This window comes from Coffea eugenioides, chromosome 6, assembly GCF_003713205.1.
Source record: "Coffea eugenioides isolate CCC68of chromosome 6, Ceug_1.0, whole genome shotgun sequence".
NCBI classification, from domain to species: Eukaryota; Viridiplantae; Streptophyta; class Magnoliopsida; order Gentianales; family Rubiaceae; genus Coffea; species Coffea eugenioides.
Window position 1 is genome coordinate 46,031,141 of NC_040040.1, and position 18,413 is coordinate 46,049,553.

Sequence of the window (18,413 nt, forward strand, 5' to 3'; positions counted from 1 at the left end):
AGAAAATATGGCCATCATGCAACGTTGAAAAGTAGCAGGGGCATTGCATAAGCCAAATGGCATCATTTTAAAGGCAAAAGTACCATAAAGACAAGTAAACGTGATCTTTTCTTGATCTTCCGGAGTTATAACTATTTGGTTATATCTTAAAAAATGATCAAGAAAATAGTAAAATTCATAATTGGCTATTCACTCCAATAATTGATCAAGAAAAGGTAAAAGAAAGCGGTCTTTTCTTGTAACCGCATTTAATTTGCGATAATCAATACACACTCTCCACCCAACCATAAGTTGAGATGGAATCATCTCATCATTTTTGCCCGTAATTATAGTGATTTTACCTTGTTTTGGTACAACATGAATTGGACTAATCAAAATACTATTGAAAATAGGAAAGATTATACCTGCGTTGAGCCATTTAAGAATTTCATTTATTACCACCTCTTTCATATTTGGATTGATTTTCTTTGCGTTTCCACCATCGATTTGTAATTGTCCTCCAATAGAATGCGGTGCATACATATAGAAGGATTTATGCCTTTAATGCTTGAAATTGTCTATCCAATTGCCTTCTTTTGCCTTCTTAAAACTCTTAGCAATTTTGCACATTGCTCTTCATCTAGGTGAGCACTAACAATGACCGGTAAAATGCTATTTTCTCGAAGAAACTCGTACCTTAGATGAATTGGAAGTAGCTTGAACTCTAATTTTGGATGTTCAATCTCCGAATGTGGTGGTAGCCTTTTTGCTTGGCCAAAATTTTCATAGACATTACCCCTTTTATAGGATGCTTGAAAATCTAAAAATTTGGCCAATTCTTCGATCTGTTCACAATCTCCCTCTTGCATCCTAAACTAAATAAACAAAACTCAAAAAGGTCGGAGTCAAAATTGACTCGACTCATCTCTTGGGTTAGTTTTATCAATGATGCCAATTGAGCAAGCATAATCGGTAAAAAAATGGTATTTTTTCATTTCATTCAAATTGAACTTTACCTCTTCTTCACCTATTTGAAATTTAAGTTTATTATTTTTGACATCAATAATAGTACTTGCAGTTGCTAGAAATGGTCTACCAAAAATAATTGGCATAGACATATCTTCTTCCATATCTAAGACATAAAATTCACGGAAATGATGAATTTTTGAACTTTAATTAATACATTCTCCAACACTCCCAATAGATATCTAATAGACCTATCCACTAGTTGTAAGGTAATATTAGGGCGTTTAAATTCATGCAAATCTAATTGTCTAATCACCGTTAAAGGAATTATTGATACACTAGCATCAATGTCACATAATACTTTAGAAAATTCGATGTTACCAATAGTGCAAGATATAGAAAAACTCCCCGGATCTTTCAATTTCGGTGGTAGGTTGTTTTGTATGATAGCACTACACTCCTCCGTTAATGCTATTATTTTTCAATCCTCCGATTTCTTTTTTCGTGTCATGATCTCCTTGAGAAATTTCGCATACAAAGGAATCTGCAAAATAGCATAGACGAAAGGGATATTAATGTGCAATTGTTATGAAACAACTAAAAGTGTGGATGTCTATTTGTATTTCCAAGAGGATTAATTCATGATTTATAGCTACATTATGTATAGAAGTTACAATCTATAATTCTATTTATGTAGTGGAAAAACCGTTTCATAAGTTTTTTCATATTCTTGTAATAGTGGGTGTTTAATAGAATTGATGTACCTTTAATCTTGTAGTACCTATATATAGAGGTACATTGACATCCTTTGGGATGACTTTTGGTATTGGTTAGATTATAAAAGTATCATTCTCTATTTCTTCCTCTAATATCTCTATTCATACTATATTAGTTTATTAGTTTTACAACACGTTATTAGCACGAAATCTCTACTTTTGAGCAAAAGGTGAAAACGGAGGCGCTACCTTGAACAAAGGTGAAACACAAGATTTTGTCGAAATTCTGCCCATATTTCTTCAAGAAAATTCTGAGAAGAAATAGATGTCAAATATTTGGGATTAAATAATGGTGATGATGATATTTGTCTCATTGATAGTGCTACTACGCACACTATATTGAAAAATAAAAAATATTTTTCTTGTTTAAAAATGGGAGAAACAAATGTTAATACCATTGGTGATAGTGCAAAATTGATTGAAGATTTCGGAAGAACCACTCTATTTCTCACGGAATGGACTAAAATTGTCATAAATAATGCCTTACTTTCTCCCAAGTCTCAAAGAAACTTATTGAATTTTAAAGATATCCGCGAAAATGGATATTAGATTGAGACAATGACTGAAACAAATGATGAATTTTTATTAATCACAAGTATCATTTCTGGGCAAAAATGCGTAGTAGAAAGATTATCTTCTGGCTTATATTATACACAAATTAGTGCAATTGAAATTCATTATCTAGTAGACCAGAAGTCTACTTATCCCAATAATTTTATGGCTTGGCATGATCGTCTCGGACATCTCGGGTCTATAATAATGAGACGAATAATTGAGAATTCACATGGCCACTAATTGAAAAATCAAAAAGTATTAAAAGCCAATGAATTCTCTTGTGTTGCTTGTTCTCAAGAAAAATTAATTATTAGACCATTACAAGCTAAAGTTGGGACTGAATCCCCTACATTTCTAGAACGAATTCATGGTGATATATGTGGACCTGTAGATCCACCATGTGGACTATTTCGATATATTATGGTGCTAATTGATGCATCAACTAGATGGTCATATGCATGTTTATTATCTACTCACAACCTGACGTTTGCGAGATTGCTTGTTCAAATAATTAAATTGCGAGCACAATTTTCAAATTATCCAATAAAGAAAATTCGTCTAGATAATACTAGTGAATATTCGTCACATGCTTTTGACGATTATTGTATGTCCATTGGAATAACTGTTGAACATCTTGTAGTTTATGTTCACACACAAAATGGTCTAGTCGAATCACTTATTAAACGGCTACAATTAATTGCTAGACTATTGTTGATGAAATCTAAACTTCCTTCATCTGCTTGGGGACATGCCATTTTACATGCAACAACACTTGTGAGTATTAGACCGACAAGTTATCATATTTATTCTTCCCTACAATTAACTTTTGGTTATGAGCCAAATATTTCTCATTTACGAATATTTGGTTGTGCGGTGTATGTCCCAATTGCACTGCCCCCATGTAGTAAATTGGGCCCTTAAAAAGGATTGGAAATATATGTCGGATATAAATCACCTTCAATCATTAAGTATATGGAACCATTAACAGGTAATTTATTTACTGCGAGATTTGCAGATTGCCATTTTGATGAATCACATTTTCTGACATCAGGGGGAGATAAAAATCAACCTAAAAAGGAAATTACTTGAAAAAAATCATTAAATTTCCTTGATTCTCGTACTAAAGAATGTGAGCTAGTAGTTCAAAGGAGTATACATTTGCAAAAAATTATAAATCAATTACCGGATGCATTTAATAACTCCAGAAGAGTTACTAAATCACATATTCTTGCTGAAAATGTTCCGATTAAAATCGACATCCCTAAGTGACAAATTACAAGTGCTAATGAGTCTAAAGCACGCCTGAAGCGTGGGAGACCTCTTGGTTTCAAAGATAAAAATTTTTGAAAGAAAAGAGAAGTAGATGAATCAACAATTAGTGACAAAATTCAATCTCCTGAAGAGGTCGCTCCTAGAGAGCCAATTCTTGAAGCGAATAAAATTATAGAAAATTCAATAAATTTTGTCACTTCAAGAAAAAATTGAAACTGAAAAGAAATAATTATTGATAGTATTTTTGCATATAATATAACACTTGATATTATGGCAGAAGACGAGGATCATGAGTCTAGATCGATTGATGAATGTCGACGTAGAAATGATTGGCCAAAATGGAAAGATGCAATCTAATATAAATTGGACTCACTGACCAAAAGAAAAGTTTTTGGACCTGTAGTCCAAACACTTGAAGGTGTAAACCAGTAGGATATAAATGGGTATTTGTGAGAAAAAGAAATGAGAAAAATGAAATTGTGAGGTATAAAGTAAGACTTGTAACCCAAGAATTTTCACAAAGGCCCGGATTTGATTATGATGAAACGTATTTACCTGTAGTGGATGCTGTCACATTTAGATATCTTGTGAGTTTTATAGTACATGAAAAATTAGATATGCGTTTAATGGACGTCGTTACTGCATATTTATATGGGAATCTTGAAAATGATATTTATATAAGAATCCCCGAAGGATTCAACATGCGTGAAGCATGCAAATCGAATCCTAAAAATATTTATTCTATTAAATTACAAAGGTCTCTGTATGGACTCAAACAATCTGGACGTATGTGGTATAACTGCCTCAATGAATGTCTAACCAAAGAAGGTTATACCCATGATCTAATATGTCTATATGTTTTTATCAAGAAAAATGGATCAAATTTTGTGATAATTGCTGTATATGTTGATGATCTAAATTTGATTGGAACTCCTGAAGAGATTCAAAATAATGTTGAATATTTGAAGAAAGAATTTGAGATCAAAAATTTTGGAAAGACAAAATTCTACCTTGATTTACAAATTGAGCATTTGAAAGGTGAAATTTTTGTCCACCAAACTGCTTATACCCGAAAGGTATTAAAGCGATTTTATATAGATAAAACACATACATTAAGTACCCCAATGATCGTCAGATCATTAGATCCTATTAAAAATCCTTGTAGATCACGAGAGGAAAATAAAGAGATACTTGGTCCTGAAGTACCATATCTCAGTGCTGTGAGGATTCAAAAAAAAAAAAAAAATTTCAATTACTTTGAAACCCTAAATTGAGTTTATTTTATTATTTACTTGTTCACTTATTCCGAATATTATTTTCTAGACCCATTGAACCTAATTACATGGAAATATAGTTTCATTATATTTTTAAAGTAACATGTTTCAAAAATTAATTTCCGGAAGCGCGTTTAGTGAGAATAGTGAATAGTGCTTGGAAATTTTAACCGATTGAGAGTGCATTAAACTTGGAATATTGGAGACTTATACAATGGACCTAAATTAGGTATTTTAATGTTTAAATACTCAAGCAATAGTTATTAGTATTATCGTTATAAGAATTTCTCGAAAATTTCGCATTATCGCGCTCAAATTGGAGATACGCGTTTTCACACGCGTGATTTCAATTGAGGGACTTTAGTCCCGTATTTTTGGGACAATTAAGAGTGAATAATATATATGTACATAAGTGCATTAGAACTTTAGTGCATTAGTGAAATAAACACGAGAGAAATCGAGCACGAAACGCGCGTGAGTGCGCGCATGTAGAAGAGTTGACTTTTGCATCAACATGGGCCACACGTTTGAAGCTTCTCAAGGAAGCTAAAAATTGATCAAATTTCCCTCTCTCTTTCCTCTCATTTCAGCCTGCCAAGGAGAGCAACAAGAACACCAAGTTCTTTCAAAATTCTCTTCACCAAAATCATTATCAAACTTCACTCAAATCCTACCAAATTTTCACAACACTTAGCTCTACACTAGAGGATCATCTTGAGCTATAAAAAAGGGAAGCTTTCACAGTTTTTCTTGGCAAAAGGAGAGACCGAAATTTCTGGTTTTGCACACCAAAGAGGTAAGTGATGATCAACTCATAGAATCTTGTCTTTTGGAAGTCATATAGCATGATTAAGCTCTAGCATGCCTTTGGTTAGCTTGTTTATGGTGTAAAATGAAATGGGTGGGCTCTATGAACTCCCACCTTTGTCTTGGGGACTGATCTCATGCTTGATGATGGATCTAATGTTGATTTAGTGTTCAAAATGGTAGATTAATGTTGCATAGTAGAAGAAACTTCAAGGAGTGCATGGAGTAAAAAAATTCAGATTCTGCCCCTGCTTTGAACGTACCCTTTTCTGCAGAATTTTGAGGGTTTAATGGCTTGTATATGATGTTCATATGTTGTATAGATGGTGTACAAAATTTCATTGAAAAATATTGAGGTTTGGTTGGTCAAATGAATTATTTTCGTGAAGGTAGCAGACCTGGAAACTGTTCCCGTAATACTCAGGCAGCCCTCTTGTTTTGTTCATAACTCGGTGCCCTGACGTCGAAATCGAGTGCTGTCAGTGGCGTTTGAAACTAGACATTCCCAACTTTCAATTGGTACCTAATGTACATTCTGGTTCCACTTGACTAAGCCACACCATTCGATTGAAAATCACTGTCCTGTTTCGTTTCTCTCCAGGAGACAGGACAGGACTTGTATCTTGATGCTCAAAAACGAGCTGTTTGTGAATGGAATTTGAAAATGGTTTCTTCTAAGAAATTATAGCCTTATGAAAGAGCTTTCCAAAACCATCAATCATTCTCAATTCTGAGTTAAATTGAGTGATTTATGATCAAAATACGAAACCTGCCCTGTTCTGGGAAACCCTAAAATTCTGGGCAGATTCAATATTGACCTGATGTGAACCTGTCAATTGGATTTCTTGGAGTTAAACACTTACCAAATGTACCATGAATGTTCCTTAGACTTTTCCTATACAAATGAACCATGTTTGAAGGATTTTCTGGGACAAATGTTTGGAAATGAAGAACAAAAAGCTCAAGGCAGTTTTGCCTTTGGAATTTTTTCGAAACTTTAGTTGGTTAGTTGACTACCTTCCCGAAGGTATTTTTTCATGAAATTTGATAAGGAATACCCTTTATATAGGAGTGTTATACTGCCAAAGTTAGTACCAATCCAAGTCCGTTTCGATACCTAACCAAAGTCCCAAAGTTGGAAGTTCAAATCTGGAAATTTGTTCACCAGTTTTGAATTTTTTCCAAACTTTGAGCTACTATATCTCGGTACTCGAAACTCTGATTCTTGATCCACTTGTTTTGTTATAAACCTTACTTGTAACTCTAATTGATTTACAAATTTCAGAGGCTAGCTCGTAACGTGTGAATTTTACCGAATTTTCAAAGTTAGCGAAAAAACCAACCCCAACACAACCTTAAGTACTCTGAAACAGTAACTTTGAGCCCATTTTTGAATATCTTCCATTTAGAATCATGGAAAAGTGTCTTCTAAAAACTTTTAGTAGTTTCAAAGAGGTTTCCAACGATACCAAGTTTTTCAATTTTTGACATGTAGAATGTGAATTACGATTTTTCAAAATATCATATCAAAAACTGAAAATTTTCCGAATTCCAAAGGAAGTGAGTTTTCAAGCATTCCTTGTTCCTTCGATATTACTTGAACGTTTTATACTTGATTTCCCAAAATGAAAACTCGATTGCTCTTGTACTTTAAAAAACCCTAATTGAACCTCGATTTACGAGTAATTGAGGTTCGTTTTCATGAAATTTTCTTAGATGATACTAACATATAATCTTCCTTGATAATTGGGGCGCGTGAATGATAGTATATTATTATTTGCTCAGGCGCACATGAGAACCTTCAAGAGGATCCTATAGTGAGCACTTGAACTTCTAGAAAATATTTCTTCTTGATTTGCTCGGTGAGTGTCAAGTGTGTGCTTATTTGAACTCGATACATGTTTACTTGTCATAAATGCTGGGATTTTGGAAACTTGAGACGAGAGTGTACTTTATCGCACTCGTTCTCTCCGATATGAACATCTTGAATTTGAACACTTGTACATCTTGCTTGCTTGAACATATTACATGCTTGGATGGCTTGGATATGGTATGCTATGATTGCATACGTCGTTGGAGTGAATCTCTTCGACACATATATGTGCTTGGGGGACGTCCAAACCTCAATGGCCATCCTTGGGCTCGAGTCGGCATGGGTTTGGTCGGGTTCCTCGGTAAACCATGAGAAAACATGAAAGCTTGATCTAATAAGAGATCTCGCTTGGCATACTTGATGTAGTATTGCCCAAGCATATGACAGGCAGGCCCAAAACAGGGGTTTGTAAGGTGAAAGGGGACATGATACGCGAAGTTCTACGGACTGAACCTACCCGATTGACGGAGTGTCAAGTCGTGGTGGTTCCTGAACGTGCGAGTGGAATATAGCTCTTGAGAGCTCCAGTATCTTTGAATTATTTCTGTTTACTTTTCCGGTGAATTGTTATTTATCGAACCTTTATTCCTCGACTTGTATACTTGGCTTGCTATTTGAACAATGTGCTTGCATGTGTGTTCTTGACCTCACGAGCGTTTTGCTCACCTGTAGATTTGTTTTCCTTAACAGGATTGAACCCGGAGAAATGTTGGAGAAACCCTCCTGATGTACTTTTGTCTTAGGGCTTCCATTATATTTTGGCTATGCCCTGGGTTTTGGGTTGTACTTTTGGAATTGAAATGTAATATTTGGGCATGATGTATAATTGGGATTTAAGTTGTATTTTGAACACCCGATGTACGGGTTGGATAATAGATGACTATTGTTAAGTTAAACGCTTCCGCATTATTTGTATTTATGTTATTCTTCTTGTGACGTTTAGATTAGTAATAAGCTCGAATGGAATTGCTTGAGTCCTGGCGAGAGTTGGGCAGGCGTCCCGCGGATACCCTTTGGTTCGCCTTAGGGAGAAGTGGGGGCGTCATAAGTGCAATTGGTGCACTAATGTATCTTGCTAATTGTACAAGACCTGATATATCATTTGCAGTGAATTTATTAGAAAGATTTTCTTCCTCACTCACAAGACGACATTGGAATGGTATTAAATATATTTTTCGCTATCTCCAAGGAACAATTGATTTTGATTTATTTTATTCAAATAAATCCAAATCTGAATTGGTTGGTTATGCTGATACTGAGTATTTATCTGAACCGCATAAAGCAAGATTTCAGACTGGCTATCTATTTACATATGGAGGTATAGTCATTTCTTGGAGATCTACAAAACAATCATTAGCCGCCACTTCATCGAATCATACTGAAATAATAGCAATTCATGAAGCCAGTCGAGAATGTGTTTAGTTAAAATCAATGACCCACTAAATTCGGAAGAGTTGTGGGTTATCCTCCGAAAAAGAAAATCCTCCAACTATATTATATGAAGATAATGCAGCTTGTATTGCCCAATTGAAAGGAGGATATATTAAAGGAAATAGGACAAAGTATATTTCACCAAAATGCTTTTTTACTCATGATTTGCAAAAGAATGGTGAAATTGATGTGCAACAAATCTGATCAAATAATAATTTGGCGGATTTATTTACTAAGGCATTGCCAACTGTAACATTTGAGAAATTGGTGAAGAGTATTGGAATGCAACGATTAAAAAATTTCAAATGATGTTTGCATCAGGGGGAGAAATTAATACCTAAGAATAGTGTACTCTTTTTCCTTCACTAGGGTTTTTGTTCTGATGGATTTTTTCCTAGTAAGGTTTTAATGGGGCATATTATTTGTATAATGGACATCCAAGGAAGAGTGTTATGAAACAACTAAAAGTGTGGATGTCTCTTTGTATTCCCAAGAGAATTAATTCATGATTTATGGTTACATTATGTATAGAAGTTACAATCCATAATTCTATTCACGTAGTGGAAAAATCGTTTCATAAGTTTTTTCATACTCTTATAATAGTGGGTGTTTAATAGGATTGATGTACCTTTAATCTTGTAGTACCTATATATAGAGGTACATTGACATTCTTTGGGATGACTTTTGGTATTAGTTAGAATATAAGAATATCATTCTCCCTTTTTCTACTTCTTTCTTTAATATCTCTATTCATACTATAATAGTTTATTAGTTTTACAACAGCAATTATTTGAAAATTCTAACAAATTTTTCAAAATCTTTATTGAACTTATTTGACTTGAGTCTTTGGGGAAAGGAGACCGCAAGACGTATTGAAATGATAGTAGAAGATGATGGTTGATCTTCTCTTGGTTTCTCCCAGCTATCTTCCTCCACACTTGTCTCTTGGTTTCTCCTCTTTTCTTCTTATTTTTCACTCTCATTTTTCTCATCTTCAACAATTGGAGAATCCTCTAATTGTTTATCATTCCTAAGAGTAATGGCCTTGACATGCTCCTTGGGATTCACTTTCGTTTTACTAGATAAATTTTCTTGATTTCTATTATTTAAAGAACTAGGAATTTGGCCAATTTGGACCTCAACATTCTTATACATTGTAGTAAATTGGTCCAATCTTCCTTCCACTCGCTTAAACCTATCCGAAGTAACCTTAGCAAATTTTTCCGCCACGATCTCCTAACCCGGTTTAGTTTCCGTTTGTGGTTGTCTTTGTTGGAATCCCGACGGATTGGTTGGCCTTTGTTGATTGTGTTGATTTTTCATCCAAAATTTGGATGATTTCTCCACCCCAAATTGTAAGTGTTTGAGTAGGGGTTATTTTGAGCATTTCGATTGTAGTTGTTGACAAATTGTACTTGTTCAAAATCAATACAATCATTAGTATTATATTCACCTTCACATATTGAACAACAAACCACATGTGTATTAGATGAATTTGGACCAACTTCGGCTTGTCTACTGAGTAACTTCACCACATTGTTCATTTGGGCACTCAATATGTTGAGGGTGTCCATTTTAATTATACCCGCATGACGTCTCGGATTACCTCTCTCATTGGTCCATTGGTAATTGTTTGCAGCCATTTCTTCTATCAAACTTTGAATTTCTTGGAGTGATTTACCCATTAATGCTCTACTTGCGGCTACATCAATAGTAGTTTTTGTAAAAAAAAATAAATCATTATAGCAAGTTTGTACGATTAGCCAATCGGAAAGTCTATGATGTGGACATTTTCGAAACAAATTTCTAAATCTTTCTCATGATTTGTATAATGATTCGCCTTCTTATTGGCTAAAACTAGTGATATCTATTATAAGTTTAGCCGTTTTGCCGGTGAAAAATGCTTATTCAAAAATACTCGTGATAAATCATCCCATGTGGTAAAAGTGTTGGGAATATGAGAGTGTAACCAAATTTTAGTTTTATCTCTTAATGAAAATGGGAACAACTTTAGCCTTATAATATCATCACTAACTCCATTCATTTTAATTGTGTCACATATCTCAAAAAATTGTGGCTAAATGTGCATTTGAATCCTCTATGACATTACCTCTAAATTGAGATTATTGAACCATTTGGATTAATGATGGTTTAATCTCAAAATTGTTAGCATTTACCGTCAGCCGCACTATACTTGTTTGGGATCCTTGAGTTCCTAGTAGAGCATAATCCCTTAGAACTCGCCTATTTGCTTCATTCTCCGTCATTTCTTTTTCAAAAGGTAACTCTATTGCAATTTCCGCTATTAGTTGAATCTATTCTTCTTGTTATTGTGGTGTATACTTTCTTTGTTTATGTAGTGTCCTTTCAATTTTCGGATCAAAAGGTACTATTACACGTAAAACTCGATGCATACATTACAAAAATGAAAAATAGAGACAATGTAGTATTACAAAAATAAATAAAAATCCAATCCAAAATATTAACAAGAATTTTCACTACACTAATATCAACTAAACTAATATAAAGGTCTAAATTAATAAAGTTTGTTAGGCCCTAATATTGCTGTTCCGCAACAATGACACCAAAAATTTGAAGGATTTTTGGTTTAAGTTCGAGTTTAATTTTAAATTTTACCTATTTAGACTGCAAGTATACAGGTCAATTTAGTGTTTTGGGCAAATATCGGGTCGATCCCACGGATAGCGATGTTATCATGTACTAGGTACTCACTTACTCTATTATTTAGACTATAATCAATTTAAGTAAGAGAATCTATAATTACTACTACCTACAAATCTTAACTAGACAATTACAAGATAATAAATGGAGAAAATTCACTAATTACTTGAGTTTAGGGATGTAGATTCCACTTGTGGCATAAACAACACAAATAAATAAATGTACCTCTTGTTATAAACCTTGTTTAATTAGGGATTCATTTTCAATATTACCAAATCTCATTCTCATGATGAAATGGCCTAGATGTAGTCTAGTTTTCCCTATTCTCATGGTGAATAACTAGATCTACTCTTGTTTCCTTCATGAAATGCAAGTTAATCCACTTAAGTGTACCTCTATTTTCATAAATCACACATCAAGCTCTACTCATATTATTCCATCATTATTATCAACTTTCATTGAATAATAACAACTAAGAATTTACTATTGGTGATCAAGTAACAACAAGTGATAAACATGCACAAGTAGACAAATTAATACAAGATGTAACAAGTGTAAATCATGTCCACTTCATATCAAGTAGCTATAAGTTTCATCTACTCTATAGATCTAAAAATTTTGCTACTCATGTAAGATATAACAAGTAAACTCATAGTTTCATTGCATAAACACATCATAAATCACAAGTAAAAGATAGATTAAAGAAAACTTAGTCAAGGTTAATGAAGAAACTCCCAATGATTTTCAATTTCTTCAACAAAATAGTGTACAATGAAATCTCCAATTGTTCTCCACAAAAACTCCTAACTAGAGAGAACAAGACAAGACTTCTTCTAAGTTCTATCTAAAATTTGATGTGAACTCCTTCTAATATGTTCTACTCTTCTCTTCTAATGATTCTAACATCTAATTGTCAAGAGAGTAAAAAATGTGGGTTTTGGACAAGACACAAAGCTCATTTTCTCTTCCTTTTTGTATCAGAAGCATGTGCAGCCGAAATTCTCTCTCTAACTATAGTTGGAAAGTAGTGTGAAGACACGACAAGTGGCTGAGCAAATTGCAGAAATCAGGCTACAATACGTGACTTGAGAATACGCGACTTGAGCCCACGTATTGCCAAGTCGCATATTCAATTCTGTGCACTTGATTCCAATTCAATTGCTATTCTCTCAATGATAGAGACCGAACTAACTCTTGGATAATGCATGAAAATTGTAAATCTTTGAGTTAGCTTTCCAATACTTCAAGAATCATCTGATTTGGAGCTCCGTGAACCAAGATATGATCAAAATACTATCAACTGGTCAATCCCTGGTTTCAGCTCTCGACCATACAAATTAGCTTCTGTGTTTCGACTTTTTGGCCAGGAAAACAACTGAATTAGACTTTGATGTTTTCATACCAAATGTAGATTTATCTCTTAGATTCAAAATGGTATAAAGATCACCTTGATCCAATGCGTGTAACTCAAGATATAGTCGAAATACAAAGATGCATCAAAACTATCTTCACTTGCATTCAATTGGATGTTTTGCTTTTCATGTCTTCTTAAAACCTCTTCCAATTAGCAATTATCATCCAATTGTCTTCTCAATTTATGCCATTTGATGATTGACTCATTAAACCTACAAAAACATGAAGTTTTTACCATAAAAATCCATAAAAATGTAATATTTGCCATTTAAACCATAAAATACATATTTTTACCAAAATCCTAGTTAATTAGTTATAAAACTAGTTAAAACATACCAAAATTAACTAATAAAACATACTAAAAACATGTAAAATATATACTTGCCACGTATATACAAGTTACCTTCTCAAGAAAATTGGTTGTGGTTTATTTTTTTCCCTGTTGAATGTAATATCCCAAGTTCTCAGGTAAAGTCTGTATGCTTAAGGAAATTGATACCATGAGTTGTTTAACATGTTGTCTTGTGTTTCTTTACTAATGGAAAAGTAACTTCTGAGACTGTTGGCATGAAGAGTATTAGAACTGGATTAGCTTCTATTAACTGTACTTAAATTCAAATTCTGTGGATGGAATTTTCCGAAGCACTCATAGTAAGAAGAGAAAGAAATTATGTAATCCATCTCAAATTCGATTCAAAAGCTGAATAGAACAGAAAATGCTTAAACAATTTGTTGTTGACTATAATGAAAAGGCAAAGGCATAAACAAGGCAGCTTCACCCATTCAAAGTTTTCTTCGGCATTTCCAAGAGCTTCAACATGAAAGAGCATCACATCCTCATCACAGATTACCATCCCAAAGAGCAGCTCAATCTATCCTCTCGAAATTAACTTACATTTCATCATATATTATAATCCCAAATAGCATCACATTCCATCCTCTCAAAGTTAACTTGCATTTCATTCATGTCAAATGATATATAGAAATATTTTTGGAGTTCTACGCCAAGAAGACTGTGATCGACACCATTCTCTGCAACATTCAACACACTTAAACATACCACATCTGGGTATACTTGCTTAAACAAATTCTCTTTATCTAATTCCATTGTTGCTCCATCAAAATGAAATGCTATTGTTGGAAAGCCCTTAAAATCCCTAAACAAGTGTCCAATATAGCAAAGTTGATACTTGTCCAAAGAGAAATATCGTCTTTCCAATGAGTCCCCTATGTAATCAACAATTGACTGTTCAAGTTTCTCGTATGCAATATCTTGAAGGAAACTCAAACTTGAACCTGAATCAATAATTCCACCCCCACCACTTTTAAAATTATCCATTCTCAAATCCTTTTTGTCAATGCCGAGCATCCTACCCCCAAAGCTAATGCCTTCAAGATTTACGTAGTAATGGAACTCCCTAATAATAAGAGGAATTGAGTTTTCAACTCCTCCGGATTTTTTCCCTATGATCAGTATATTTTTTTCATCAAATGGATCGCTTAAATTTCCAATACAATATGAGAACTCACTACTATCCAATTGTGAAGCTAATGAGATTCCTGAAGGACCAAGCCCCAAGACACCATTGAACTCACTACTATCCTATTGCTGCCTATACTAGGTTTGCATTGAACCCAAAACAGATTACTACCAGTATCCAACGCAACCAATTGAGCAGTCTCCCGTGAACCAATGTTGAAATCCACCAAAAACATAGGTATTGATGTGTTAACAAAAATTCCAGTCTCGAAATCAGTATCATGATCTGAATCATTTTGTACTGTCACCTTCAAATTTTCTTGCATTGTCACCTTCAAGTATCTTAAGCGAGATAAGGAAATATGCAAGTCCCTATGTTCGGCAGCATTTGTGTCAAAATATGGGGAATGAATAGAGTTATAATGAATCATTTTTGTAACTATCCTACTACTACTATGGCTGGTTCTTGCTATCAAAAGACAGAAAAGAACGATGGTTGTGGGGATGAGAAGAAAGCTAGCCATACTTTCTGACTATTATGCAAAAGTTTGCTGCAAGCAAATGTGTAAATGTGCAAAGTGTTTGAAAGGATTCTCTCTTCCCAAATTTGTCATCTCATGTAAAGCAAATGACACATAATCTTAATTTTCAATGTTATTGTCAATCAATCAACAATAGCCTGCAGCTAAAGTTGGTTGTTATTTGTTGATGATGTAGAGTTGGCAAGAGTATTGTATTAATTACTTGCCCTCACACTATGAAGCACACGTCTACCTTGTAACAACATCAAATATATCATTATCATTATTCTATAAAATGTAGGATGAGTCTTGGTAACAGGGAGTGTAAGTGTAAACATATTTTGCTTTTAGTTTTTGTGACGCCCCCACATCTCCCTAAGGCGAACCAAAGGGTATCCGCGGGATGCCTGCCCAGCTCTCGCCAGGACTCAAGCAATTCCATTCAACTTAAAACCAAACCTAACATTTCGAAGAGAGCAACACGAATACAATTAAGGCAGAAGCGCTAAAACTTATCAAGTCACTTAACATGTAACCAGTACATCGGGTAATCATAATACAACTTAAATCCTAAATACACGTCAGGGCCCAAATTTTACATTTCAATTCCAAAAGTACAACCCAAACCAGGGTATAGCCAAAATATAGTAGAAATCCTAAACAAAAGGACAACGAAGGGTTTCTCCATACTTCCCCAAGATTCGGTCCTGTTAAGGAAAACAAACTAATAGGATGAGCCAATACTCAGTGAGGCCAAGAAAACACACATGCAAACACATAATCCAAGTAGCAACAACAATTACATTGTAGGTAAGGCTATCAAATTCGAATAATTCAGATTTCGAATAGGAAAAAAATAAACAGAAACAATTCAAGGATACTGTAGCTCTCAGGAGCTAAATTCCACGTAGTCGAGTCAAAGTCTTGATCACATCTCACGTTGACACTTCGTCAACCACATAAGTATCAAATCCGTAGATACATCACTTTTTTTCGAATCCCGTCACCGTTACACCCCCTTACCGGGCCCGCTCATCAAAGTTTTTGATAATACTCGAGTATATCATGGGCAATACTGCACGAGTAATGCCGAACAAGATCTCTCCAATAGATCATGCTTTACAAATATCTCATGGTTTGCTAAGCTTATCGACCAAGCCCATGCTGGCTCGATTCGCAAAGTTAGCCAACGAGTTTGGGCGTCCCCCGAATACGAATACGAATATAAGTCGATGAGCAACGCTCAAATCGACAATTCCAAATAGGAATCACAAATACGGATCACGTATACGAATCACAAATACAAATCACATCCACATTATCATGTACGAGTCGGATACGAATTCACATAGAAAAATTCGAATATAATTTCATTTGAAAGAGAACGAGTGCGATAAAGTACACCCTCGTCTCAAAATTTCAAATTTACATAACGGATAAGAAACAGATAACCACTTAACAACAAGTTCATGCACTTGACACTCACCAATCGAAATAAGGGAGTAAGTGCGTAAACGAGCCTTTAGGTGTTCCCCTCGAGATCCTCTTGAAGGTCTCCTTGAGCACCTGAGTAAATAGTAATTGTCTATTACACACTATCGCTTAAAACCCCTAATTATCGAGGAAGATTGCACACTTGTACAATCTAAGAAAATTTCACGAAAATGATCCTTGATTACTCGTAAATCGAGGCTAAAAAAAATGGGATTTTAAAACACAAGCGAAATCTGATTTTCATCTTTGAAATCAAGTGTAAAACGGTTTAGCAATATCGAAGGAAAATAGAGAGTTCGTAACTCTCAATTTCCTTTAAGTTCGGAAATTTCAGATTTGTCACCCATACTTTGGAAAATCGTAGCTCATTCTATACAAGTCCAAAATTGGAAAACTTTATACCGTTGGAAACCTCTTGGAAAGTACTAAAAGTTCTTAGAAGACACTTTTCCATGAATCTAAGTGGAAAGTACTCAAAAATGAGCTTGAAATCACTGTTCCAGAATGTTCAGGATTGAGCTGGGGTTGGTTTTTTTCGCTAACTTTGGAAATTTGGCAGAATTCACTCGTTGCAAACTAGCCCTTGAAATTTATAACTCAATTAGAGGTGCAAGTAAGGTTTAGGGCAGAACAAGCGGATTGAGAATTGGAGTTTCGAGCACCGAGATACGGTAGCTCGAAGTTGGGAAAATTCAAGTCTGGTGAACAATTTCCAGATTTGAGTTTCCAAAAATTGGAACCTTAGCTAAGTGTCAAAACGAACTTGGATTGGTATAAAATTTTGCAGTATGTTACTCCTATATGAAAGGTACCGCTCTATCAAATTTCAGGGAAAAAATACCTTCGGAAAGGTAGTTAATTAATCATCCAAAGTTCAGGAAAATTTCTAAAGCAACCTGTCTTTTGACTTCATTTCCCAATTTAAATCGTTTAATCAAGAAAGCTATCCAACCATGGTTCATTTGTGAAATAAAGGTCTAAGATACATCCATGATACCTTTGGTAAGTGTTTAGCATCAAGAACTTCAATTAATAAGATCACTCCCAGGTTTTGTCCCAAACCAGTCCAAGTATTTCGGTTTTTTTCCAAAACAGGGCAGTCCTCTTGTTTTGGTCACAACTCAGTCAATTTAACTCAGAATGGGGCATGGTTTATGTCGTTGAAAAATAAATTCATAGGGCTATAATATCACAGAAGAAATCATTTCAAAATTTGGCACCCAACTAGTTCAAAATCGAGCATCAATTTGCTGCCTTATCACTTCATTCCAGATGAACAGAGCAACAGGGCAGCGATCTTAAAACGTTTGGTTCGGCTTACTAACAAAGAATCAGAACGTGCATTTTATCTCAAATTAACGCCTGGAATGTGTAGTTTCCAACGCCACCAACGGCACGTGATTTCGACATCCGAGGACGGAGTTATGGCCGAAACACCACCGCTGGTCAGAGCCATACGTGAACAGTTTCCAGATTTGCTAGTTTCACAAAAAAAATTCATCTGCCCAACCAAACCTCATTATTTTTCAATGAAATTTTTCACACATCTAATACGTCATATAAACATGAGATTCAACCCATTAGATTATTAAAAATTGGCCTTAAAATGGCCGAACAAGGCAGGGGCAAAATCGAAAACTTTTGCTTCTTGCACCCAATGAAATTTCTATCAATTACACACCATTAATCCATCATTTTAACCACTAAACCAACAATATATCCACCATCAATCATCAAATCAGCAACAACCCAAGAGTGGGAGTTCATAGAGCCCACCATCAAAATTTTCCAACAATACAAGCTACCCATGTGAAGATTCTAGCTCATATGTGTAATTTAACCTCCATAGGACAAGTTTAGAGTGTTGGATCATTACCTACTTTGGTGGTT

The 18,413-nt window shown here is 34.6% G+C and overlaps 1 protein-coding gene and 1 non-coding gene across 2 annotated transcripts; one reads left to right on the plus strand and one right to left on the minus strand.

Moving 5' to 3' along the window:
* Positions 1–10,706: 10,706 nt before the first annotated feature.
* On the plus strand, positions 10,707–10,813 carry LOC113776540. Its single transcript, XR_003469027.1, has one exon. It is a non-coding gene; the product is annotated as a small nucleolar RNA R71 (small nucleolar RNA).
* A 3,116-nt stretch (positions 10,814–13,929) lies between these two features.
* LOC113774241 (aspartic proteinase nepenthesin-1-like) lies at positions 13,930–14,939 on the minus strand. Its single transcript, XM_027318798.1, has 2 exons — positions 14,681–14,939; positions 13,930–14,588 (listed from the first exon to the last, which is right to left on the minus strand). Exons 1-2 carry the CDS (start codon positions 14,937–14,939, stop codon positions 13,930–13,932), a joined length of 918 nt encoding a protein of 305 aa, XP_027174599.1.
* Between the last annotated feature and the right edge of the window lie 3,474 nt (positions 14,940–18,413).